The following is a 23625-nucleotide window of genomic DNA, read 5'->3' on the forward strand; positions in this document are numbered from 1 at the left end:
TCATTATCTCCCGTAATTGCTCCATGTAAAGATATTATTTCTTTCTGTTATGGCTGTACACTCAAGAACTTTAAAGTTACAGTGCATTCCGTATCCCGATTCCAGGTTTGATCCCACTTGAATTTCTAGCTAATGTGTCCTCACAAAACGGGCTCAAGATTCCGAAAGCCAAACACTCCGCCAAACGGAACAGATAACTGGGATGGACCAAATTAAACAAAAGAAAGTCCGTTTCATACTTTCATTGAGGATAGGCGTAAGCTCTGGAAGTAGAATTGCATTAAAGTACTCCGGAGCTTTACTCACGGCATGCCACCTGGAATATTTAATAAACGTCTTGCCGTTCCCTATTCTCATTTGGAGATTCCCACAGCGTTTGGACCAACAATGGAACTGAGTAGCGAATCATCTCGTATCACAAACTACGCTTCCCAGAAGACCTTGCAGTCTTTGCACTTCCCTTTCTTATGTCCTCGGCCGGGTGCTCTCAGCGCGCGCGCGAAAATGGATCTCGGTGAATTCGAACGGGACAATTCGGTGAATTGTTTGTTGGCCTCGGTGGTGCCTCCTATTTGTCGGACTGAGCCCTGTAGTTTGGGCATCGATGAGGCAGGCAGGGGACCAGTATTAGGTATGGATTCAAATACAGGAGGGAAAACTAGAATCTTTGGAGTATCGGCGAAAGCATCGTCCAGAGTGAATCTTGTAGCTCCCTGGATTATAGATTTCCAGGTAGTTACATTTCATCACTGCCTGTTGGTGTGAAGCTAACTTACACATTGCAGTGTTTTCTTGTAGACATAGTACATAATCATTTTGTTCCTAATTCTCATTTTATGCCAATATGCTTCTGATCCTTTAAATCCACTTTAAAATGTTACTTTTACGACGTTCACATTCTTCATTTCCGATGCAATGTAATTAAAGTTTTATTATAAGAGAATGTTATGGAGGTTTGCCTATTGTAAGAATCGTTTTGTAGCTTTTAAGTACTGTCAAAGCAGTTTCTCAAGCCATTTCATTTGTGTTGCCTAGTTATCTTACAAGAACAATAGTTAATATACTTATTGTAAGCAGTTCCTAGTTGTTGAGACTGAGTAGCTTTTTTGGTTTTTACTTTTTTTCCAGGTCCCATGGTCTATGGAATCTGTTTCTGTCCTGTGTCTCGGCAGGGAGACCTAGAAACATTGAAAGTAGCAGGTAAAAGGAGTGTCAGGTTGTGATTATATTTCAGTAATATTGCAGCTGTGTCACAGGGCAAAGGCTCTGTACATAAAAATAAAAATACTCTTTTTATTAGGAGAGCAAGGTAGAAGAATAATTTTTATTTTTCCCATGCCACATCACTTGGAAATTATCTTTTCCCACTTGCTTACAGATTCTAAAACTCTGACAGAAGCTCAACGGGAAGAACTCTTTGAGAAAATAGATGCAGCTAAGGAGTTTGTAGGATGGACCCTACACATCCTCTCCCCCAATTTCATCTCGACTAGCATGCAGAGGCGGTGAGTGTGGTAGAGACAAGGCACTCTCTCTATTAGGTAGATTAAATCTTAGGTTTTAAAAGGTGCCACAACTTTTATTCTGGAACCATGAACTGAGATGCGTTATAGTCCCAATCCAGATAGCATAAACTCCACGAAAAGGTTTTAAAACAAATATTTATTGTCCAGGAATTCTAAGCAGAGACTTACTTTGCAGTAGATTCATCCGGCCATAATAATAACTGTCCATTTTTGTAGTGTAAAAAAGGAATAGTTTCTCCATCTCAGCTAGGCATGGTTATGGATGCCAATTGATGTGTACATGATGCTTGATTAAAACAAAGGCTTTTACAACCTGGCACATAGCCAGGATGTCCTGTAATAAACTAAAGCTCCTCCCACTGACTAGATAAGATATAGGACTGACTTAACAACTAGACTACATTTCCCAGAGGCCATCTCTTAAGGAAACAGCGTTTAACCCTTTAAATGCTAAATGTTCTAACAGTTCTTTTAAGGATACAGCTTTTAACCCTTTAAATGTTAAATGCTCTAACAGAGTTCTTAATTCCTAAGCTAGCTATATAGTGGACCAGATGGCTATATACTGGTCCAGCACACCTTTCTCTAAAATTGTTCCTTTGCCTGGCCTACCTCTCATTGGAATTGGAACACATGGATCCTAAGGATCTAATTCTAAAGTGGTGCACTATATATAAAATACACCTGGAGAGTTGGTTGAATTATTATTAACCATCCAAAATGGTGTGTAAGCTCTAGAAGAGTGCAGTATAATATTTATGTAAATTTTAAAGAAATAGACACATTATAGATCCATATTTTTAATGTCACTCAAAGTTACAAAAAAGTTTGTTTCATGCATTGTAGCACACAATGTGCCATCCAATTTCTAATTATTTTTATTTGCCCAGAATGAGGATCATTAATTTGTATTTCTTGTATGAAATTGCAACTGCTGCTGACAGTGGGTGAATGGAGCAGTGGCTTTTTGCTCTCTGTTTATATTTCTTTGTATATGTATATTGAAAAAAGGCAGTATATATGGAGTCACATCTGATTTTTTCTTCACAACAATTATCCATTTAAGTAGACTGTACTGAGTAAAAATGACAGTCCTCATCACCCTGGCAGATCTATCAGCAAGTAGGGATTATATCCTTGGTTCCTCTTATCTTAGTTGGAATCCTTAATGACAAATCACATTAGCTAATCTCAGTTTCTATCCACCTCTTTTCTGATGGTTAATTTCATAGTCAATTGCCCTCAGAAGTCAATGTGATTTCCTTTTCCTTGCAGGACAAAGTACAACTTGAATGCACTGTCCCACGATACAGCCATTGGCCTAATCCAGCATGCACTAGATTCTGGAGTGCAAGTTGCAGAGGTGAACTAGCTTAGTGCCCTAGACTGCCAGAAGACATTCTCCCTCCTCCCCCTTAAATCCTTCATGGGTCTTTTTTGTTTTCAGGTTTTTGTAGATACAGTTGGACCAGCAGAGAAATACCAAGAAAAGCTAAAGCAGCAGTTTCCTGAGCTGGAGGTTACAGTGAAGGCCAAGGCAGACTCTCTTTTCCCTACTGTAAGCGCAGCCAGCATCTGTGCCAAGGTGAATGCGAAATTCCTTTGTCTCCAATTCCATGTATGCTATGTTATCTGGCAAGATGCATTACTTGGCCCAGCAGTTCAGTCAAACTTACGTCTATAAATCTAGAATGCCACTGATTATAAGACCCAGTGCATAAGGGGATGGGGTTTCCAGAAACCATCAGGCTTTTCTTACTTTAGGCAATAATTTGTCCATTACTGAAGAAAGAATGCTAAATTATATGGACTTTTTGTACGGTCAGTAAGTCAGTCCCTGTGTTCTTAACGATCTCTAGGTAGCAAGGGATCGGATTGTAAAGAATTGGAAATTCTTGGAAATCCTGGAAGAAACAGAATTGGATTATGGCTCTGGCTATCCCAATGGTAAATTCTAGTTTATTCTTTCAGTTCCATCTCTGTACATTAGGAGCTGTGTAAAGTGATAGTGATGATTAGGTCAGGTGGGTTTAAAATAAGATTAGACAAGCAGAAAACGTTTGCTTTGTGAAGAGCTTCTAATTCAGGGTGACATCTGGATGGGCATGCTATTTTTTCAGGATATTCCATTCTGTAATACCTTTCTAGCCATCTAAGGCTCTGCACTTGAAAATGGAAGTGGTATGAACACCAGTTTTAGGGGCCACCATATATTGTTTTCATGCCTTGGCCTAACAGGGCTTTATGTTCCTATGCAGTAATATCGAAAAGCAAAGACATTATTTTTGGTATTCCTATGAGTCCTCTTTTCTCCCAGTCTTATGTTTGAATCGTTCTCATTATAATTAAGTGATTTTTTTCCCAATGAGATGTCATCATTTATCACTCCATTAGGGTAGATGGTTAAGGTGCCAAAACTTCACTGTTGTTCAACTGATGCCATAGGTTGCATCTGATGCAATGAAGCTGAGACTAAATTTCCAACTGCTGCAACTGAGTTGAGGTTGTAGTGTGAAAGTGGAGCTGTAATAGGTTGCAATTATAGAGGAGAGAGAGAAGGGGACACTTACCCTAATGTTTGTTATACACTTTGCCTAATCTCTGCTCCTATATCTGCGCTAATGGATCGAAATATATTGTTTGATAAAAAGGGCAGCATTAATATGCAGAGTCTCTCAGCCATCTCTCCTCTCCCCAGATCCCAAGACTAAAGAATGGCTCACTCAAAACCTGGAACCAATCTTTGGCTATCCACAGTTTGTACGATTTAGCTGGAGCACAGCTCAGCTCATTCTGGAGAGCAAAGCTGTGCCTGTTCATTGGTAAGTGGATGGAAGAGCTATGAGATGGATTGATGTATAAAGGTTATAATGGTGAATTAAGGAGAACTTACATAACTTCCTATACACTCCTGCTAATAAGTAAATAAATAAGGTGGCAAGCATACTTAATACCCCTCTCTTCTCATATTTTCTCCACAACAACAACCCTGTGAGGTAGTTTGGCTGAGAGAAAGTGACTGGTCCAAAGTCATCCAGTTGGCTTTCACGCCTTAAGGTGGGGCTAAAACTCACAGTCTCCTAGTTTCTAGGCAAGCACCTTAATCACTGCAGCAGAGTGGTGGAGAATAGGAAGTGCATGACATAGTAGTATTGATTGCACACCAAGTAAGTAGGGATGAGATGAATATAGATGACTAATGAAAGTAGGTGAAAAATGTGGGTTTTGAATAGTAGGGATGTATGGAGGATTAAATAGTAGGAATGTGGGTTGTATTTGATCTGAATGGGTCAACTTTCTATCTGCAGAATTTATTCCTCAAAATGATATTTATAAGCAAGGGATTTCTGTCTCTTCAAGGTTTAGTTCTGCTTATTCCCTGATGTCTTTTCTCCACTTGATAATATGCATTTCTCCCTATCTTTGCTTCCTTCTTCAGGGATGATACTGAAGATGACCCATCCCAGCAGAGTGCAAAGTCCTTGCTGAGCTACTTTACCCGGAAAGTTTCCCCCTTCAAGCGTACACCCCATCGCTTCTTTTATGAACGCAAACTTGAGACAGTGACAAGCCTGTAGTGGGTGGAAGGTGGTTTTTTTCTTATTCAAAATCATCTTACTTTGACTTGACAGAAAATTTTCCTGATATGACATCTAGTTTTTAATGGGCAGTCACAAATCCTTTGAGCCATAGCTACAAAACAGTGTGAAACCCAAAGGTTCAACTGAAAGATACAAAATTAAACAGAGAAAGAATCTGGTAAATGTTCTTCCTGGAGACCCTCTTGCTCTTGTGACTAATTCCTTTTTAGTTAATAAATTATCCAAAACTGATAGTGAGACTTTTTGTTTGATGTAAATTAATAGGTACTCATGCCTAATAAAAGCTAATCTAATATGACGTGCCAGGAAAAGCTGCAAGTGAAAGTTCACACTTTTTAAAAATGACCTCTCTTGAGCTTCCGGTTTGCCATTGGCGCCTTTGGACGCATGGAGGCGAACTCCATCTTCAGCGTCTGATTTCATCCCACTGGGGGATCCTGGAAAGGGTTGAAAGTCACCCTGTAGGGGCGATGAGAAAGGAGGGGATCCCTGCTTGATTGCGGGAGGGTGGCAGCTCTCCTGCTTGATCCGGGGCAGCTCTCCAAACTGGTGGGGGAAAGACCGGCCATAGCAATATGGCTCGTCATTAAGCTGCTGACAGCTGAAGTCAAAATTACTACCAAGCACCTTTAAAGCAACACAGATGAAACTGGGTGAGATCTGATCTTCTCTTTAAGACTCTAAATATCTTTCCTGAAAAAGCTGCCCTAAGTATTCTTCCCCTTGTGAGGAGAGAGGGAAGGGAATTCCTGCCCCACCCTCTAAGAACAGCGGCAACTGACTACTCAGGGGAAACAAAGCAATTATAAAAACAACTTTAATCTAATTGGATAGATATACTTTTGAAATTTAGGGACTAAAAAGTTTTCCTAAACATTTTTCTTATTCCTATTTCTACTGGATATGCTGATTTTTATCTAAAAAGAAAAGAAATAAACGTGCGGGACTTCAAAGGTTTTAAACAGCATCAGTGATATCTTGTGGTGAAGGTTGGTATTACAACTTGTTATTGCCTAAAAGAGACTACAGATAAAACTCTTTCAACTTTGAATACCACCTGTGACAAACTCAACTGTAAAGAGAACTTCTGGGCAGCATAACCAGCTTGCTTGAACTATGAATGTAAACCATTAGTGACTTTCAGAGTTATATGTGGGGAATTGCCTTCCTATTTCTTTATTTGAGGAACATTGGTTATTATATGAGATGATGAAATACCTTGGACTATAAAATCTTACTTGACACACAACTTCTACTATAAAGGCTACCTATAAACACATGAAATAAAGATCCAATACCTAGTTAAAAAATTATTTTTAACGTCTGATTTTAAAGTCCTCAACACATTAAGAGAATATGGATGAAGACCAGGAAAAGATCCTTTCCATGTTGAAAGCAGAACATGAAACCATTCTTTCAGCTTGTGACAAAATTAAGAGCCAACATGAAAGAACAAGATGCCAGCTTAGATACACAAACCCAAATTTTGACTACAACCAAAGAACTAACAACGTGGAAGATAACAGAAGAAGTGGAACAATCAAATACTAAGAGGACTCAATTCACCAACAAATACAGTTAAGGGAAAATCCAGAAAAGGGAGTGACAACATTGAAAATGGAAAAGACTTTCTATATAAATCAGAAGAAATTTGAGAAAGAAGAACAGATTGAATGGAAGATAAACATATAAGGACAATAATAGGGAGATGATTTAATAAATAGAAATGGGCTAGCCCTTCCCAAAAAATGGCAACTAAATGGTCTCCCTTATTTCAAATAATATATATAATAATGAAGATCTATTTTATTTCCGGTGTCTTGGAAAAAATGTCGATAGCAAACAATAAGTTTGCTTAATGGCCCTGACATAATGAAATTAATGAAAATTACTTCTATTTAAAGTAGAAATAAAATCATACCAGGAAAGCCTTAGTTAAGACTTTTCTTTTGTAGAACATTTTTTGTCCAGTTTTGATATCCCTGAAGTGAAGTTGGGCTACTGCTTGGAAAAGATCAAGGGTCAAAGATCCATTTTGTCTTCCAAGTTTGCACATGCTCTTTTATTTCAGTTCCTCATCTCCTCTTTCCTCTCTGAAAGCTTGGCATGGTTTTTTTCCCTATTTTAAAACACTCTTCCCCCCTTTTCATTTCTCTTCAAGAGCCTCGAAGATTTGCTTGTATACCAAGCCTCTTTTGACGTAGAAGAATATTAGTGTACTTGCCTTTGTCTATCCATCCTCCCTTCTTATCTGTCTAAATTAACTTCCAGGCTTTCCATCTCCTTTCCCTTTCCTCAGAGGCTAAGTCATATTGTATTCTCCTTGGCAGTGATATTACATGGCATCCTCAGCAGGACATAACAATCCTATTTCAGAGTTATATAATCCAATCTTGAAAGCTTAGTGTAGTCCATAAATAGATAAGCTTGTGGCCTGCAGATGCTGTTTGATTCTCAGCAGCTCCAGATAGCATTGATAATGGTGAGATACATTGGGAGTTGTAATTCAACAATATGTGGATGGCCTCGAAAAAAGACAAGTTATTTACATTAATTACATTACATTACATTAATATCCTGTGTGTCATTTCAAAAAATGCTTTTACTATAATTCCAGTTGCCCAGATGTTGGTATGCCTTCATGCAGTGGGTAACTAGTCATTATATTTTGCGAAAAATCAAAAAGGGATATTTTGAACTATGAATATACATTTTTACCATGTTTCTGTTTAATTTACCACTGTCCATAATGTTATTACACATTTAACCAGGTTGGATGTTTCCCTGGTCAAATCCTACCTGTTTTAGTAGCAACCTTTTGGGAGTGTGAAATATACAATTTCTCAAAGAAATGCTGGTTTCCCATAAGCCCTTGCACCAGGAAAGTATTGGCAAGGTTTCATGATATTACTAATCCTCTTTTATCTGATGTACAATAAATTGAGCAGAGATTCTTCTTTTCAGAACCATATACATGTATTCTAGAATAATCACTGATTCAGTCCTCTACATTGATTTTTTACACTTTCATAATAAAACACAAACATGCGCTCCATTTTTTTAATTTCTCCACAATATTAACAGGTTTGAATCAATCCGTAATATGAAACTTGCGGTAAGCGTAGCCAAGGTAAACAGAAATGTGAAATGCAGCTGATAAATGAGGATGGATGGACAGAGAGAGATGGGTCTGTTTTGGGTGTACAATATTATAAGGGAGATTTGTATAGTGTTTAGAGTGGAGAGGATGGTGGAAGCTCAAGGAGCGCTACTTTAAGATGTGAGGGGTAAAAGCATGACAACTCTTGGAGTCTCACTACCACCACTGATTAGATGTGTTTCTGACTGGCATATATCTACACTGATAACTTCGGTTTAGATGCTATGTATATTATCCAAGTGTTTGAAACCTTTTCCTTGACATAGGGATTATTACATAATCTTGCTTTTTTGCAACCTCTGTCTCTCCACCCCTCTCAGATTGGGTTGCTTTGAAAAATAAATTCAGTTTTAGATGTAATCCAGTTTAGTAACCTAGCAATGCTCGTCCCTCAGTAACTATTGCTTTCTAGCATACAAATGCAACAGGAAAGTCAGCTGGTCTTGAATCTAACTTTCCCTATTTCCCCTTTTCTTTTTGAGCTCAGGATGATCCTTCCATTTTACTTGAGCCCTACTTACAATTGTATTTGAAGCCATGGCAACAACTGAGGCTAACTTTTCCAGCACTGATTATTTCACTCAGCAACCCCACCCAACTCGCCACTTGTTTGTTTTCTCCCTTGCAGACATTTTCCTTCAGCTAATGCCTATGAAGGCTGCTTTCTCTTCAGCTAATGCTCTTGAATGGCTTTTTGCGTTCTGTGATGACTCTTCCTTGAGCCAGCTCTTAGAACATGAAGAATATGGAGAGGGAAATCCTTACAGTTCTCTAATACCATTTCTACTCTGAGTATTTGGGGAAAACCTGGTTCTAGGCAAGTTCCTAAGAGGTGCCCTAATGGTTTAATGCTAGGGCATAGGGCTCAGAATCCTAGAAGGTGCCAGATTCACAGTCTATGCCATGAGATGCACAGAGTTGTAGAAGATGGCAGGAAGCTGGTAGTATGGGGTGTAACAGAATTGCATAGATCACAAGCGATCCCCCCAAGCCCCAGGCAATCACTGGAGAGGGGGCTTTTTTTCTTCTGGAAGGATGGTTATCTTGGATTAGAATCCACTTCCACTTCCCTCCATGTCTTCCACGAAAATAGAACGTTTCTGCAGATTCCTTCTCAGACGCTGAAGTAAAAGATTGCCCCTGCAAGGGCTCCCCTGATCTTTTCTTTCCTTGCGTGCCTTGTTGATGCCTACCTCTTTTAGGCTGTTGCTGTCTTTGAGGTGAGAATAAGAGGTGGAGAAGGCTGTGTCAGAAGCATCCAGCATCAGGCATTGGCAAGGGTCGGTGCTTACTATGAAAGCATCGTCCCAGATGTTCTCACACAGCTCCTTGCCATCCTTATACATCTAAGGGAAAAAAGAGCCCCCGTGTTACAAAGGACTTCTTCCTCGGGAGGCACAACTCTAACCCCATTCAGGTTTGAAAGCAACTGGAATGGATTCTGAAGTTCTGAACAAACATACTTTTTTGAACAAGCTGGCCTGGCCTGATGAGGGGATTGGGGGGGGGGGTTTGCTACTGTTTTTTATTAGGTTTTAATGATGTATTTTAGTATGTGGGCATTTATTTAATCTTGTTTTAACTTTTGTAATTTGTATTTTTATTCTTGCCCTGTTCACCGCCCTGAGTCCTTCGGGAGAAGGGCGGTATAGAAATAGTATTAAATAAATAAATAAATAAACTTTAGAAACATAGGAATATGAAAAGTATTGCAGTCTTCCCCCAAAATGCATGATCCAGAGAACATGGCTTTATTTCTGAAAATGAGAACCATTGTGACTTAACTTTTTCAGGAAGTCATGTTCCTGTCCATAATGGTAATTATTCTATCCCTTGTGTAGAATATAAGTGATACTTCTGTGTGAGTATACTATGATAGGCTTCATAACATTAAAGACACTTCATTTATTAATGTTACACAGATACTTTCATGGGGAAGGAAAGGATTAAACATGGCAGGTGAATCCATAAAATGCCCATCAGCCATCACCCCTTTCTAAGAAATGTATCTTTCCTATTAGCTTCAAGACAAGCCACTGTCATCCTCTTGCCTCCATTTCTCTTTCAGTACACAAGCTATACGTTGTTGAAAGAGACAAGCCAATCATTAGAAAATAATGGACAATTCTTGCTTATCTCAGTCTCTATATTTCATGATAAATAATCTTTTTCTATCAATAACTATTCCAATCCTGTATATTTGTTTATAACCAAAGATTAAATTGTTGCTTTCTATGTTCCACAATATTTCAAGAAAATAAACACAATTATGGCAAGGAGCTAGCAACGATAAGGAAGTTGTTACTGCTATACAAGCTTTAACTTTCAGGTATTTTTCATTTGAATTTGCCACTTTGAAAAAGTTGCAGATTTTTCCATCACACAAGCTGTTACTATACATAGTAAGCTAATTATATGTAAACTAAGTGTATGTAATAAGAATTCATGGGGACCATTGGGAATTGCCAGGCTGTGGGAAACTGAAAAAAACCTGCAGGAAGAAGACATTTCCTATAAATATTTGGCTGTATCTGGCATTTTCTCTTTTCTTCCCATTTCCTATTTCCCTACCCTCTGAGAATACTTTGATTTTTTTCCCTTGAAAGCTGGAAATCATTCAGATTTGAGAAAAAAGCAAGTTTTGCTATAAAAGTCGCATGACTTAAACTATACTCAAACTGTATGGAGCAAGTGTTATTAACATGGAAATCTTTAGATTGGTTTTTAGTGTAATTGGTGTCTTTCAGGAAAATGCAGTTCCTGTTTTTCTCCCCACTTTCCACAGTTACTCTTCCCAAACTTGCTTCAGTTTCGGAAGCCACAGCCTACGCATCATTTTCAGGCCCTGTACGAACATACGCCATATGTTCCCTCATATAAACATGCTATGATCTCATCCAATACATACAAATTTTAAAAACATTTGTTTGAATTCTGAAATTAGGTTTTCTGTATTTCTGAAACTCCTGTACTCCATAAGCCAAGATATCTGTATTTTTATCCCCCACGCCACCCCCCACACCTCTGAAGGGGGAAAAATGTTAAGCTGAAAGAGATTAATCACCAGAAGTGGCTTTAATTAAATTGTATGTTTGTTTGTTCTGATCCAATTTGCCTTTTGCCTTGGCTTTGCCTTCTTTTTGGAATGTTATCTTCAGCAAAGTGGGCCTTGGCCAGAAAAGCACAGACTCCTTTAGGCTACAGCACGCAATGGAAGGGATGGTTCTGCTTGTAACTAATCAGCAACCTTTAGTGTCCTCACCTGGCCAAAGGAATGACATTCCTGACTGCAGTTATGTTCATCAGCTCCCCAGGGCCAGTTGCCAGGGCAGGTCAAATCCTCTCTGCAAGCATTGTACCTGAGTGGATAATAAGTCTGAGTGCTAAGAAAGACAGCTCATTGGCATTGGACTCAACACTAATAGACCCATATTTACTCAGTGATATTTTATGATAAACTAGAAATTTGAAATTGAAATTTCCCCACCATTTTCAGTTCAGGAAGGGACCTCCAATTTTTATATTCAACCCAATAAAACCAACATCTTTTCACTTCCTGGGTTAACTTTTACTAACTTCTGATTTGCTTCTCTGCCCTCCTCTGAGCACCCTACCCCACAAATTTATTCATTTTTAAATATTATACTTTATCACATTGGCTAACAAAATAATAAAAGCAAAAGAATGAGAATGTTCTCCAAACAACATTTGTTTTCCCTTGCTACCCAAGTCAAACTTCCACAGCTAAATCATCGCTCTTACCCGATGTTGATTTTCCAGAATGGAATGAGTTACCTCGTCGGGGGGGGGGGGGGGGAGTTTTTAAGTTTTAAAAATATATTCCCCCTAAAACAGGGCTGAACCAATAGAGAATAGGGCAGAGCCTTGGTGGAGCAGTGGGCTAATGCCTCCTTAAGTAACACCAGCTGCCTGCAATCAGTGCAGGTTCGCATCCCACCAGGCTCAAGGTTGACTCAGCCTTCCATCCTTCCGAGGTAGGTAAAATGAGGACCCAGATTGTTGGGGGCAATTAAGCTGACTTTGTAATAATGCCGCTTGGGTGTGTGTGTGTGAAAGCCCTAACAAGCAGGCATATACATAGAATGAAGGCTACTGCTAAGCTTGTAAGCCGCCCTGAGTCTTCGGAGAAGGGCGGGATATAAATGGAATTTAAAAAAAATTAGTTTTCTCAATTTTTTTTATAATTTAAAATTACTAGATCAGGCTATTATATCTGTTTGTCTCATAGAGGGTAGCAAAGACCTTCTTTGCTGCCATTTAATGCTTGTCCAGACTTTTGCAGCCCAAACGTGGTAATCCTAAATAACACTTATCTAAATAATGACCTTAAATATGTGTATCTCTTCCAAAAGACAGTCTCTTCTTTTCAAATTAGCAGGTAAAGGTTCATAGTTCCAGTTAGCCCAATGCGTTCAGTTATAGAAAAGAAGACAGAGCTTCTTAAGTTTCTCTAGTGTCTTTTACCTTCAACGGCAATTATACTTAATTCTTCTTTCCTATCAGCATGGCCTCTTCTAGATGTGGAGACATGTGATAACTTACCATTGGTCACAGAAACTCTGGCAGAGAGGCACAGCCATCAAGGCTATAGTTTGTTGAGGATGAGGCCATTCAGCAGCAATGGGGGAGCAGTGGTAAAAACAATCCAGTTGCCGAAAGTACTCTTCACAACTGCCAAGAGGAAGGAAACAACAGCAGGCATAAATATTTACCCTAAGATGCAGGGGTTAAAAGCAAGCCAGGCATCAGCTCCCGCCATCTTGGTACTTGGTGATCAGTAAGGCTGGCTGAGGAAAGGTCACGAGACAGGGCCCAGCTCCACAACCCATAGGGGCCCATGACTGACACGGAAGGGGTCCTCTTTTTTTCTTTTTTCAGCAGAGCAAAGGAAGGGCTGACCTATTGCTGAGGCTTCCACAGCGATTCCAGGATCCAGCATTGGCTTTGGAAAGTTCCTGGGCAACTTCTGGTGTGCAGCAGGCATCTATAGAAAGAAATGATCTGTCGACATCTCCATTTCTTTGGAGTGAGAGTAGCTATAGTATTAGCCTTCTGCAAACTGTCCCTCCAGCAACTGCAGCCCAGACCAAGGAAGATGTGTGCCAGATGAACACAGTCAAAATCAGGTGATAGACTCCCAGCAACTAATCCGTTATATTATATTTTTTTTACTTATCTTGTTTTTAATTGTAAGGCACCCACCTTAGCTGTGGAGTCAGGTGGCCTTGCAATTACCATCATCACCATCACCATCATCCATATTATAGATATTTTATACTCTCATCCTACAGTATTCTCATTTTCTCTCCCCACCACATAATTCTACAAGCTTCTGAGGAGAAGCAATACTTACTTTCTGCATAAATCTGGCAGACACCCAGTTCTTCTTCTGCGCTTGGATTGGCTTTGTGTTTCCCTCCAGGTAAGCAGTGATCTTCTGTGTCCTCTGCATTGGCCCAAAACATGGTCAGTGCCGAAGCCATCACCATTATCCAATTTGTATTGCCACCACCTCTCATGACTAGAATATCAAGGGCAGAGGAAACGAAAAAACTGAATTGGTGTGGAGAGGCTTGCTTCTCCTCTGTTTTCAAGCATGCTAGCCAGCCAATCAGGTTATGGGAGATGGGCCCCTACCCCCCAGGTATGTCTTCTCCCAGTAACTCCCTGGATACATTGTACTTTCATCTCTTCCTGAATCTTCCTTCTTTCTTGATAAGCTGCTAAGATGCCGCAATTGCACTATTCCTATTGTTCATTGTTTGACAACTGCAGCTGTGGTCCACCCTCATGGCTAGGTAATTCAAGGCAGCCAGCCGTAGGCAATTCTGTAGCACCCAGATTAGGGCTAGCTGTCATGAGAAGCACCAGCAGCTCCCTTCTTAAAGAGAAGATATTCTTAAGAAAAACGTGAATGCCTCCATCTTCATGGAGAAATTAATAAATGTGTTAGCAAATTGCTCATTTATACAAACAAGCATGAAACCGGAGGACACGCATCCAGGAGAGATTTACACTAGGTGGGCAAAGAAAAGAGGGTGGAGGTTTTCACTACAGTTCAGCCTGCAGCAATTTCCACAGCGATCACCATGCTATAGATAGAAAGTGCCAACAGCTTTATGATATGACATAAAAGTCACGGTTGAGGAGCTTAACTAAATGCGACATCACAAGTAATGTGTGGAGAGGTGCCCCAGTTATAAATCCTCCTGATCCAGAGGGCAATCTGGACTTGCAATGGTATTGTGCTTAGTCGTGGCTGCTCCGGGCACCCATTTGCTATTGGCTCTAAACCTCACCTTGAGGGACAGGTTAAATATGGAGGAAAGGGACATTTTTTTACCAGAACAACAGAAGGAAGGTTGTGATCCATCTGAGGAATAGAATCTTAATATGGGAGGGTTGGAAACATGGCCACTTGAGACCAGCCCTGACATCTCTTTCACTTCTATTTTTCTTGCTTCTTTGGATTGAGAATTTTTCATTCAAATACTTAGTAATCATTCTTCCTCCTCCTCATTCAATGAAAAAAAAACCCACAAACTGGAACAAAACAGAGATGAAGGGGAGGTAGTTATGCTCAGTCAGAAAGCCTGAAGCTGATGGCTTGTCAGTGCAAAGATATATCAGCACACTGCTATGTCAGCCTGTTTCCTGAGGCTCAGCATGCATGGACACAACACGTCTTGTGTGTGTCAGTTATGTCTCGCTCTCATCTGTGGAAAAATGTGGGCTTTAATTAATGTTTACAAAGTGTTCTGATAAGCCTGAAGATAGAATTGCAATCAAATTGGGGCGGGTTGGGGGGGGGAGGAAGGTAAGATATAGGAAGATGATGGCACCAGAGGCAGAGGAACAGCAGAGGCATAAGGTGTTTAACAGATGTTAGAAATGCGTTTAGAACACTAACAAAATTGGATTGGTAAGAAAAGAGTTTATTCTGCAGAATATAGAAAAAGCAGTTTGCAAAATGGGGTGAATCTCAGAGATACTTCAAAATGTATAGCATTATATACATCCCTTTTCCAGACTTCCCATTCCCCTCCTTTTCAGTCCATTTGAAAGACTTCAAAGGTTACATTCTTGTCTGGATCGCCTAATCAGAGTACATAAAAAAAACCCTTTTGGTTTACATTTGTTTTGCTAAGTACTTCCTAAGAATTAACATCAGTCTCTCTCTCTCTCTCTCTCTCTCTCTCTCTCTCTCTCTCTCAGCGGATACAATGGTGAGAAAAGGTTATACAGATCAAAGAGCAATAAACAATAGTTTGCATAGGAGGCAATACATTCTTCCCCCTTCTCCTCTAGGAAACATAGGATAGGAATGGGTTTAAAGAACTATTTTATTTTTAAACTAATGTATTTTTATCATAGACAATATAAAGCCCATTGCATCTCATCTCCTGCTTCCTGGTACAGCTTCTACACCCTCTTTCAAATTTGGCTGTTTATTTTTTGTCTTATTCCATTTATAATATAGTGCTGGCACAACAAAAAATATAAATAACAAGTCTGAGGGTAACAGCTATAAATACCCTATGTAATATGCAATTAGAGGAGAAAAAAATCATGGTAATATGTAAATGCAAAGAAAATCAGTTTAAACTTTGACAAATCATCCATCCATCCATCCTCCACTACTGTATGCCAAATGTCAATTTATCTTTCCAATGTTGCAACTTAGTTCTTTGGCAACCCCAGCCCATGGCAAGAAATATTAATCATATGAGCAATTAAGTTCATGAAGTCCAAAATATTGGGGACATGGACACTATGCATCTTACAGAAATCACCTTGTGATCTCTAGCATGTTATCTTTCTTCCTGTCCCTTGTCAAATTCCTCACATACTTCCTACAAGTGTGGGTCTTGAAAAGTAATGAGCCTTTGGTAAAAATGATAGAAATAAAACAGAGGTCTCTCAGCTTCCAAGTTATAGATTCCAGACATTCTCTGCTGTTCATTTTCTATAAAGGGGAACATATATTGGTGAACAAAAAACATTTGATCCATACTTCCTGCAACTTTTGTTGTTGGATCCTTGAACAAAGTGTTCCAGAGGGTAAAATCTTACTACAGCAGCAACTATTTTCAAGGCAAGGTGTCTCTCTACTCCATCCTTTCTTTTGCGGTATCAAATTTTGGTGAGGCAGTCCATGATATAAGGTGAAATACGAGTCCAGGTTTCCAGTTCCCTAGAAACAGAGTCACCTTAAGTATTAAGATGCAGAAATCTGACAAGAAATTTTTGTTTCAAAGCAATGGATAATGAATAAAATCAGTTTTGTCTGACTAAGACATGTACAAAATGATCTGATTCCCTCATATTAAACTATTGATTTTTAATCGTGAATTGATGAATAAACCTAATTCAAGCACTATGCTAAGCCAATATCAGTAAAATTATTTTTTTGGCCAGGTTTGCTTATTATAATATGCTATAAGTTGTCAGATATGCTTTTTCAATAAAACACAATATATTGGGTTTACCCAGTGCTCTAATTCAAAAGTCATGGTTTACAATCTTCAATTTTATTTACTTTTTAAATTTTACATGTTACCTTTAAAATCAAGGGTTTTTTTCCCCAAAGAGTTGATTATGATGCTGAGAGTAAAATGCTTAATTTTCATCAGCTTAGTTCAAGCAGGATCTACATAATAACATGCCTCCTTTAGCATTACAGAACTGTTAGTGATAGTGACATATCTGCAACCAATTAGAAGTTGTATCATAGCAATTAAGGTGCTACATTTAGCTGTAAATGCTGAAGAACCATGATCCCTCTAACAAACTGCAATTGCAATCCATAAAGGCAAAAGTAAAACATGAATACAGGTAGTCCTCGACAGTTCATTTACTTACAATGGTGCTGAAAAAAGGAACTTTTTCACACTTACAACCATTGCAGCAGCTCTGTAATCACGTGATCAAAATCCAGACACTTAGCAACTGGTTCATATTTATGACGGTTGCAGCGTCCCAGGGTCATGTGATCTCCTTCTGCGACCTTCTGATCAGCTAAGTTGATGGGCAAATTCGATTCACTTAACAACCATGTTACTAAATTAACAGCTGCAGTGGTTCACTTCACAACTGTGGCAAGAAAAGTCGTAAAATGGATCAAAACTCACTTAACAAATGTTTCACTGAGCAACATAAGTTTTGGCCTCAACAGTGGTCATAGGTCGAGGACTTCTTGTATTTATATGTTGTCGATAGTCTAATCTATCTCATATTTTGTTGGGGCTCTTGCATTTTAACATTAAAGCCCGTAAGAACTGAAAAAGAATAGAAATGCAGAGTATGGCAAATTAATGGTGGCACTGAGAAAAAAACACTTTGCAGGATATGAAACTGGAGAAATACAGCAGCCTGTGGAGATAAAAGCCTCAATTTCAACCAAAGCCCCACTGATTAGCTGTCTGGGAAAGGAGAATGAATTGAGTTTCCTGTGGCTCCACCCAAACTTTCCAGGAGGACAAGATTAATGGGGAAGGGAATTGTGTCATGATCTCAGGGATTTTTTTCTCCCAGATGCATCAATAAAGCTATGTTGTTCGCAAATGAAAAAATGGCACTGCTCTGAAAAACCATGGGTGGGGGAAGCATCAGTGCCAAATCATTCTATCTGCATTTATTACTCCAAAGTTTTAGTCATGTCTCCGCTTCAGCTGTCATTAATAATCCTGGGCTTCCATGTCAAGCCCTGTCTCACAAATCTTATTTCATAAAATACAAATTACGGGCTGTTTTGCTGTTCAAAGTATTTGACAGTATTTCCCCTTTATTGCAAAAGGTGGCAGCACGACCTTGTCTGGGTTCAAAAGCTAAGCAGGGCCAGATCTAGCTAGTACATGGATGGGAGACTATTAGGAAATGTCAAGCCTGTAGGTTAGTCTGGGAGATTGAAAAATATCCTGGAGGAAGGCAAAAGCAAACCATTTTTCATGCTGCTGCCAAGAAATTTAATGCATGCCTATAAATCCCAGGAGTCAAGCTTAACTCAAAGGAGATATTACCTTTAATACAACACACACACATACAGTATCCAGGTCAGTCATGAAGGAGAAGGATAGTTTCTCCTGTCATGCATGGTCTTCTTGTGCATACAAAGGGGAGGGAAGTAATGCAAAGTGTTACGTACAAACTCTACCCCTTATGTATTTATGTACACAAAAAGGCAGAATTTGGATTGCGACGGCATGACATGTTTTGTCCTTTGCCTGTTATCGAGGCTATCTGCAGAAACCTCTGCCTCTTCCTTGTTCCTGTTACCCCTACCACCAACTCTGGATTGTTTGAAAAGAACTAAGCCACAATTCCAGTTTCAGATGATAAATTAAACAAAGTGTGACTGGCATCATCTGTACTATCTTAGCTGTGGAAGATCCAGTAAGGGTTTGTCAGTAAATCATAATGCAGCATCAGATAATCAAAACTAAGCCAGGAACTCTCCAAGTAGCCATGGAATTGCCTATGAATTCAATTCTTTGGAGTCTACTTCAGCAAGTTTCCACTGGTTTCGATTTTTTTCATTTTTTTCCCATTTGGTTGTAAGCAATCTCAGTTCCAAACTCTTTCTTGAACTCTCAAAGATCTCGAATTGGAATATTTTCTAACCTCACTTTACCTATTTGCTTTTTATTGTACCCTTTGCAAACATAACTTGCTTTCCTTTATGATACTTCTGGTGATTCCAATGGTCTCATAAACAGAAAAGCAGGAGACCAAATGTTTGAACATAAATCTTGGCATTCTAGTTTATAAGGCTAGTTTTGCTAGCTTGAATATATTCAAATTCGAAGCGACTGCCATCCTAAGAGTTGCAGGCAACCTCCATTGCCCCTGCACCCTATAAGATCCCCTTTAGAGCTAAATACCAGTAGCTAAATCTTTATGGAGGGATATTCTCCAAGCCTAGCAGCACAAAGGGGTCATCCATTATTAAATCTTCCTTTCTTGGCTGACATTGAACAGTAACTCTCACATGGCTTTATTATGAGCCATCCTTTTATTCCCTGGCACACAGCCTGGAAAATACCGATGGCCTCAATCCCAACACAGATTAGGGAGAAGTTTCTCTGGGCAACTGTCACCCTTGTGCAATTACAGCAATCAGTTCCTCCAGTGGAGCCCAAGAAAGGAACCCTTAGAAGCAAAAAAGTTCTATGGACACATGTCAGGAATATTAGGCTTGCTTGCTCATTTTTCTGGAGTGTTTTATGGACAAATCTGATTTGCAAAACATCTTCAAGAAACCAGCCAAAACATATCAGGTCAGATTATAATTAACAGGATTCCATTCAGAGCTGCAAAAAGAGCATCTTATTTGGAGTTTTATTTGAATCAAAGCTCACCTCCAGAATTTAGTGTGTGTTGGCGGGTTGGGAGGGGGATTGTTTGTTTTAAATTAGAGCAAAAGATTCCATAAAGTACTTTTCCTGATTATATACACCTAATATTTTAGTAGGCTTATAGACAAAACTAAATCCCAACATTTTAATTTTCTTATTTCTAGCACCAAAACTAGACAGATACACAAGGAATAGGATGGATATGGTGTCGTCATGTTTTTCTCAAGATAAATACTTATGGTTTCACGCAAATTATAATTCAACCCTGCATCATGTGTACGTAGCAAATCACTTTTCAAGTTTCAGGAATCCATACATCTTTGCCAGTATATTCTATAGATTACATTGATTTGCACATGGAAAATACACAAAATACACAAAATACACAAAAAAAATAAACATTCTTTAGAATCTGTAATTATAAGCATCCTTATCTACAAAGCAGTCTCATAAAATTCAATAGAATTTGTCTCCAGATCATTAGATATATGATTACAAGCTTACTATACTATCTATTGATTTAAGAGTAGGCAAACATGCAGAATGAGTTAAGAATGGGTGCTTACTTTAAAGTATGCCTATGTCTGTATGCCTTGTGTTACTTTCCAAGTAACACAAAGTTTTTAATTCATTACATACATTTGCCTATTTTCTTAATCTAAATTTAAAATTTATTTAGAAATTAGCTCAGTAAACTTTGCTTATTTGGGACCCATGCTGTTCAAAAGAATAACTCATTAATAAGCTATGTGTCCCTCCCTCCCTCTCTTTTTCTCATTCTCTCTCTCTCTCTCTCTCACACACACACACACACACTTCTAAAAATTTGGAGCAAACTGGGCATCTTGTCCTTTTCAGGAAAATCTTATTTTTCCACATAGATGTATTGTACATAAATTATAATTGAATATATTCTTCTGGTTCCTGTTTACCAGTCACAGAAGCCTCCTCAATCATCATAGAGTTCCATATTTACTATAGGAGGCAGGTTATAGTAAAAATGCTGCCAACAAAAGCTGTTTATGAATTATAATTAGTTTCATGTATTCATAAGTTAGCTGTTCATAAACTCCATTATGCACACCTTTACTTTAAAGGGGGAGAGGGAGGGGAGGAGAGGTTATGTTGCAGAGCCAGCCCAGTGAAATAGCACACCCCCACCCCCACTGCTCTCAATCCCCAGATTGGGAGGGTCCCAACCATCTTGGCTTCCAGAACAGGGCTTTTCAACCTTTTCACTCATTGTACCACTTTTAGGATATGGCAACATCCGAGTACCACCAGTCGCCTAGCAAGGTGTCAAAAACTTAAGAATCGAAAAGAAAAAGAAAAAAAGGAAAAAAGTGATGAAGTACAGGTAGTCCTCGACTTACAACAGTTTGCTTAGTGACTGTTCGAAGTTACAATGGCACTGAAAAAAGTGCCCCCCAAGCCACAGCCGAGCAAGACACCTGCCTGCCCGCCTGGGGGCGCTCTTCCTCCTGTCTGAGGCTTTCATTGTTGTGAGCATTTCTGTTGAGGATTGGCAGTGGGGGTTGTTTGGTTTCTATTCCCCCCCCCCTATGCTGGGCAGTTGCAGCAGGTTTTGGTCACTTCACATGACCCTGGGACACTGTGACCGTCATAAATATGAATCAGTTGCCAAGCATCTGAATGTAAATCCCAAGACCCTGGAGATGCTGCAACATTCCAGCTGACTGGTGCTTCTTCATGGCTCAGCAGAAGCACCAGGATCAGTGCCGAGATTCAGCTGGAGCCTGGTGCTGATCCTGTCACTTCTACTGAGCCCTGACAGCCCTGCAGCTCCAGCCATCTCTCGCTCAGGCTTGTGCAGTGCTGCCACCGGTTCAGCTCATTCCCCTCCCCTGCTACCACTTTTCTAGGATGGTCAAGTATCACCTGCCAGGTGGTACCCATACCACTGGTTGAAAAGCCCTGTTGTAGAAGATTGTGAAGACCTGGTTTTTCTTCCAGGCATTGGGCAAGAATAAGGAGTCAGCCCAATATAGGTATGGTGTGTGTGAGAAGCAGTTTATGGTGCCGAGTGATCATATTATGGCTGTTTTAATGTGGCGTCATTTGCTGGAGTTTGAACAAATCTTCTTAGAGATTTATTTATATTTTTTGTTTGTTTTTTTGTTGTTAGCTGCCCAGCATTCATATGGGTGGCCATATAAAATGTCTAGTAGCTAAATAAACAAAAAATTAACTTTCTGGCTGTTCAGTTGAGGTGGTGGTGATGGTGGTGGGTTTCCAATATGGAATAGAGGATGACGCCTCGTCACTCATAAGATTTTTTGAAAATCCTTCTGAGAAGTGCCCTATATCTCAGGATTTTTTTTAAAAAAAAGCTTTTCAATAAGTTCAATAAGTTTTCAATGAATTAAATTGCAGCCCAACATTATACTTAGATACCTCTAAGTATAATGTTACAAACCTAGCGGGTTTCCTTTAATACATGCGTATTACCAATGAGGGGGTTCCCTCTTATCCCTGGTTATAATTTCGCAACACAAAGATTGTAATTGCCTTCGAACCACCAACCCTCACCTCTCCCCCATACACAACGCACCCAAAGCTATTTTAAATTAAAATTAGGTCGGTAAAGAAAAAATTATACCCGGAGCTCCTTACACCCAGGAAGAAAGACCGAGCAAAGAGTTTCTCCTTTTCCATGCCCGAAATGTTTTGAGACGAGAGTAGAACTGATACATGAAGAATCTCTCTCTCTCTCTTTTTGTCTCTTCCTTCCGAAAAAGCGACTCGGCAAATAAGCACCCCGGTCCCTGATCTGTCCTCAGCAGCCTTCAGACGTGAACTGAACCCGCACTGCAGCCCCACGCTGTAACAGGCGCTTCTTTCAGCAACCCCATCCAGGCGCTGTTGGGGGGGGGGATGTCTGCAGAGAGTCGACGGTTAACTTTTTCAGCACCCCCCCACCCCATCCCGCGATCGGAACCGAACTAGCTTCTCCGCGTCCCGCCACCCCCACCCCACGCCGCCGCCACCACTTCTACCGGCTTCGCTTTTTTGACCACCACCCGCCTCCCCCCGGAGCCTTTTGTGAGGCGCGTTGCAAGCCGAGGAGGACGCGGGGATTGAGGATCGCGTCCCCGCCTGGAGTCCCTTCTCGACTCCGGACGGATTTCGCCGTTGTGACCCCCGGCGTGCCACCCCCCCCCCCCCCGTTTCGCGGGACCGCCTTAACCTGGAAGCCGCGCGAGCTGCACAAACGCGACTGAGTTTCGCCCTCTCTGAGGTCGCCTGGTTCCCGGGTCGAGAGCTACGTCCGAACGAACCCCGACCTCCCGATTCTGAGCCCGGAGGAACTGCGTCGCCGCTCCTGCTCCCACCGCGCTCTGCTTGGAAGCAAAGAAGCCGAAGTGCCGCCACCGCCGCTGCGGCAATAGACCAACCCTCTCCCCGCCCCCTCCGCCCCCCCCTGGCGCTGGCTTGCCTGTCCCAATCGCCGCTAGACGCTCGCCCGTCAGCTCTCGGGTAGCTTCCCAAGGCGGCGCCTGGTGGGGTTAACGACCGAAGGCTTTCTATTGCAGCGTTTCCCAACCTTAGGAACTTGAAGATGCGTGGACTTCAACTCCCAGAATTCCCCAGCCAGCTATGCTGGCTGGGGAATTCTGGGAGTTAAAGTCCACGCATCTTCAAGTTCCTAAGGTTGGGAAACGCTGTTCTATTGCGTCTGGCCCAGGGGTCCTCGCGCTGTCCCCCAAACAAGCCTCTTACTTACTCTCAGCGGGAGGAGGAACGGCCTTTTCCGTTCAGATTTTAACAGCCACCGGTAGACGGAAGTTATCTTGTAAAGTCGCGTGCTTCACATAGAGACGGACACAGAGCTGGGGTAAAGATGAGTTTATTCTGAACAGAACGAACTGGGGAAACAGGGAAGCCTGGCGTCTATTTGTACCTGCCCAGGTGGATGGCATCCAATCAGTTCAAACCTGGGC

At 40.5% G+C, this 23625-nt stretch overlaps 2 protein-coding genes across 4 annotated transcripts; one reads left to right on the forward strand and one right to left on the reverse strand.

The window, feature by feature from the left end:
• Positions 1-481: 481 nt before the first annotated feature.
• Positions 482-5823, forward strand: RNASEH2A (ribonuclease H2 subunit A). Of its 3 annotated transcripts, none has more exons than XM_081316726.1 (8): positions 482-631; positions 1129-1200; positions 1379-1505; positions 2802-2889; positions 2974-3111; positions 3386-3473; positions 4225-4348; positions 4966-5823. In XM_081316726.1, the coding sequence occupies exons 1-8, from the start codon at positions 505-507 to the stop codon at positions 5102-5104; spliced, it is 903 nt and encodes a 300-aa protein (XP_081172852.1). In that variant the 5' UTR covers positions 482-504; the 3' UTR covers positions 5105-5823. The 3 variants fall into 3 exon arrangements, with proteins under 3 accessions (XP_081172852.1, XP_081172854.1, XP_081172853.1); XM_081316727.1 differs by having other exon boundaries at positions 545-732; XM_081316728.1 differs by lacking the exon at positions 3386-3473.
• Positions 5824-8181: 2358 nt separating this feature from the next.
• Positions 8182-23007, reverse strand: RTBDN (retbindin). The gene is made up of 6 exons (XM_081315515.1): positions 22872-23007; positions 13663-13830; positions 13209-13293; positions 12852-12980; positions 11551-11647; positions 8182-9634 (listed from the first exon to the last, which is right to left on the reverse strand). Exons 2-6 carry the CDS (start codon positions 13826-13828, stop codon positions 9338-9340), a joined length of 774 nt encoding a protein of 257 aa, XP_081171641.1. The 5' UTR covers positions 13829-13830; positions 22872-23007; the 3' UTR covers positions 8182-9337.
• Between the last annotated feature and the right edge of the window lie 618 nt (positions 23008-23625).

The sequence above is a fragment of the Vipera berus genome (genome assembly GCF_964194415.1).
Source record: "Vipera berus genome assembly, chromosome: 2".
NCBI lineage: Eukaryota > Metazoa > Chordata > Lepidosauria > Squamata > Viperidae > Vipera > Vipera berus.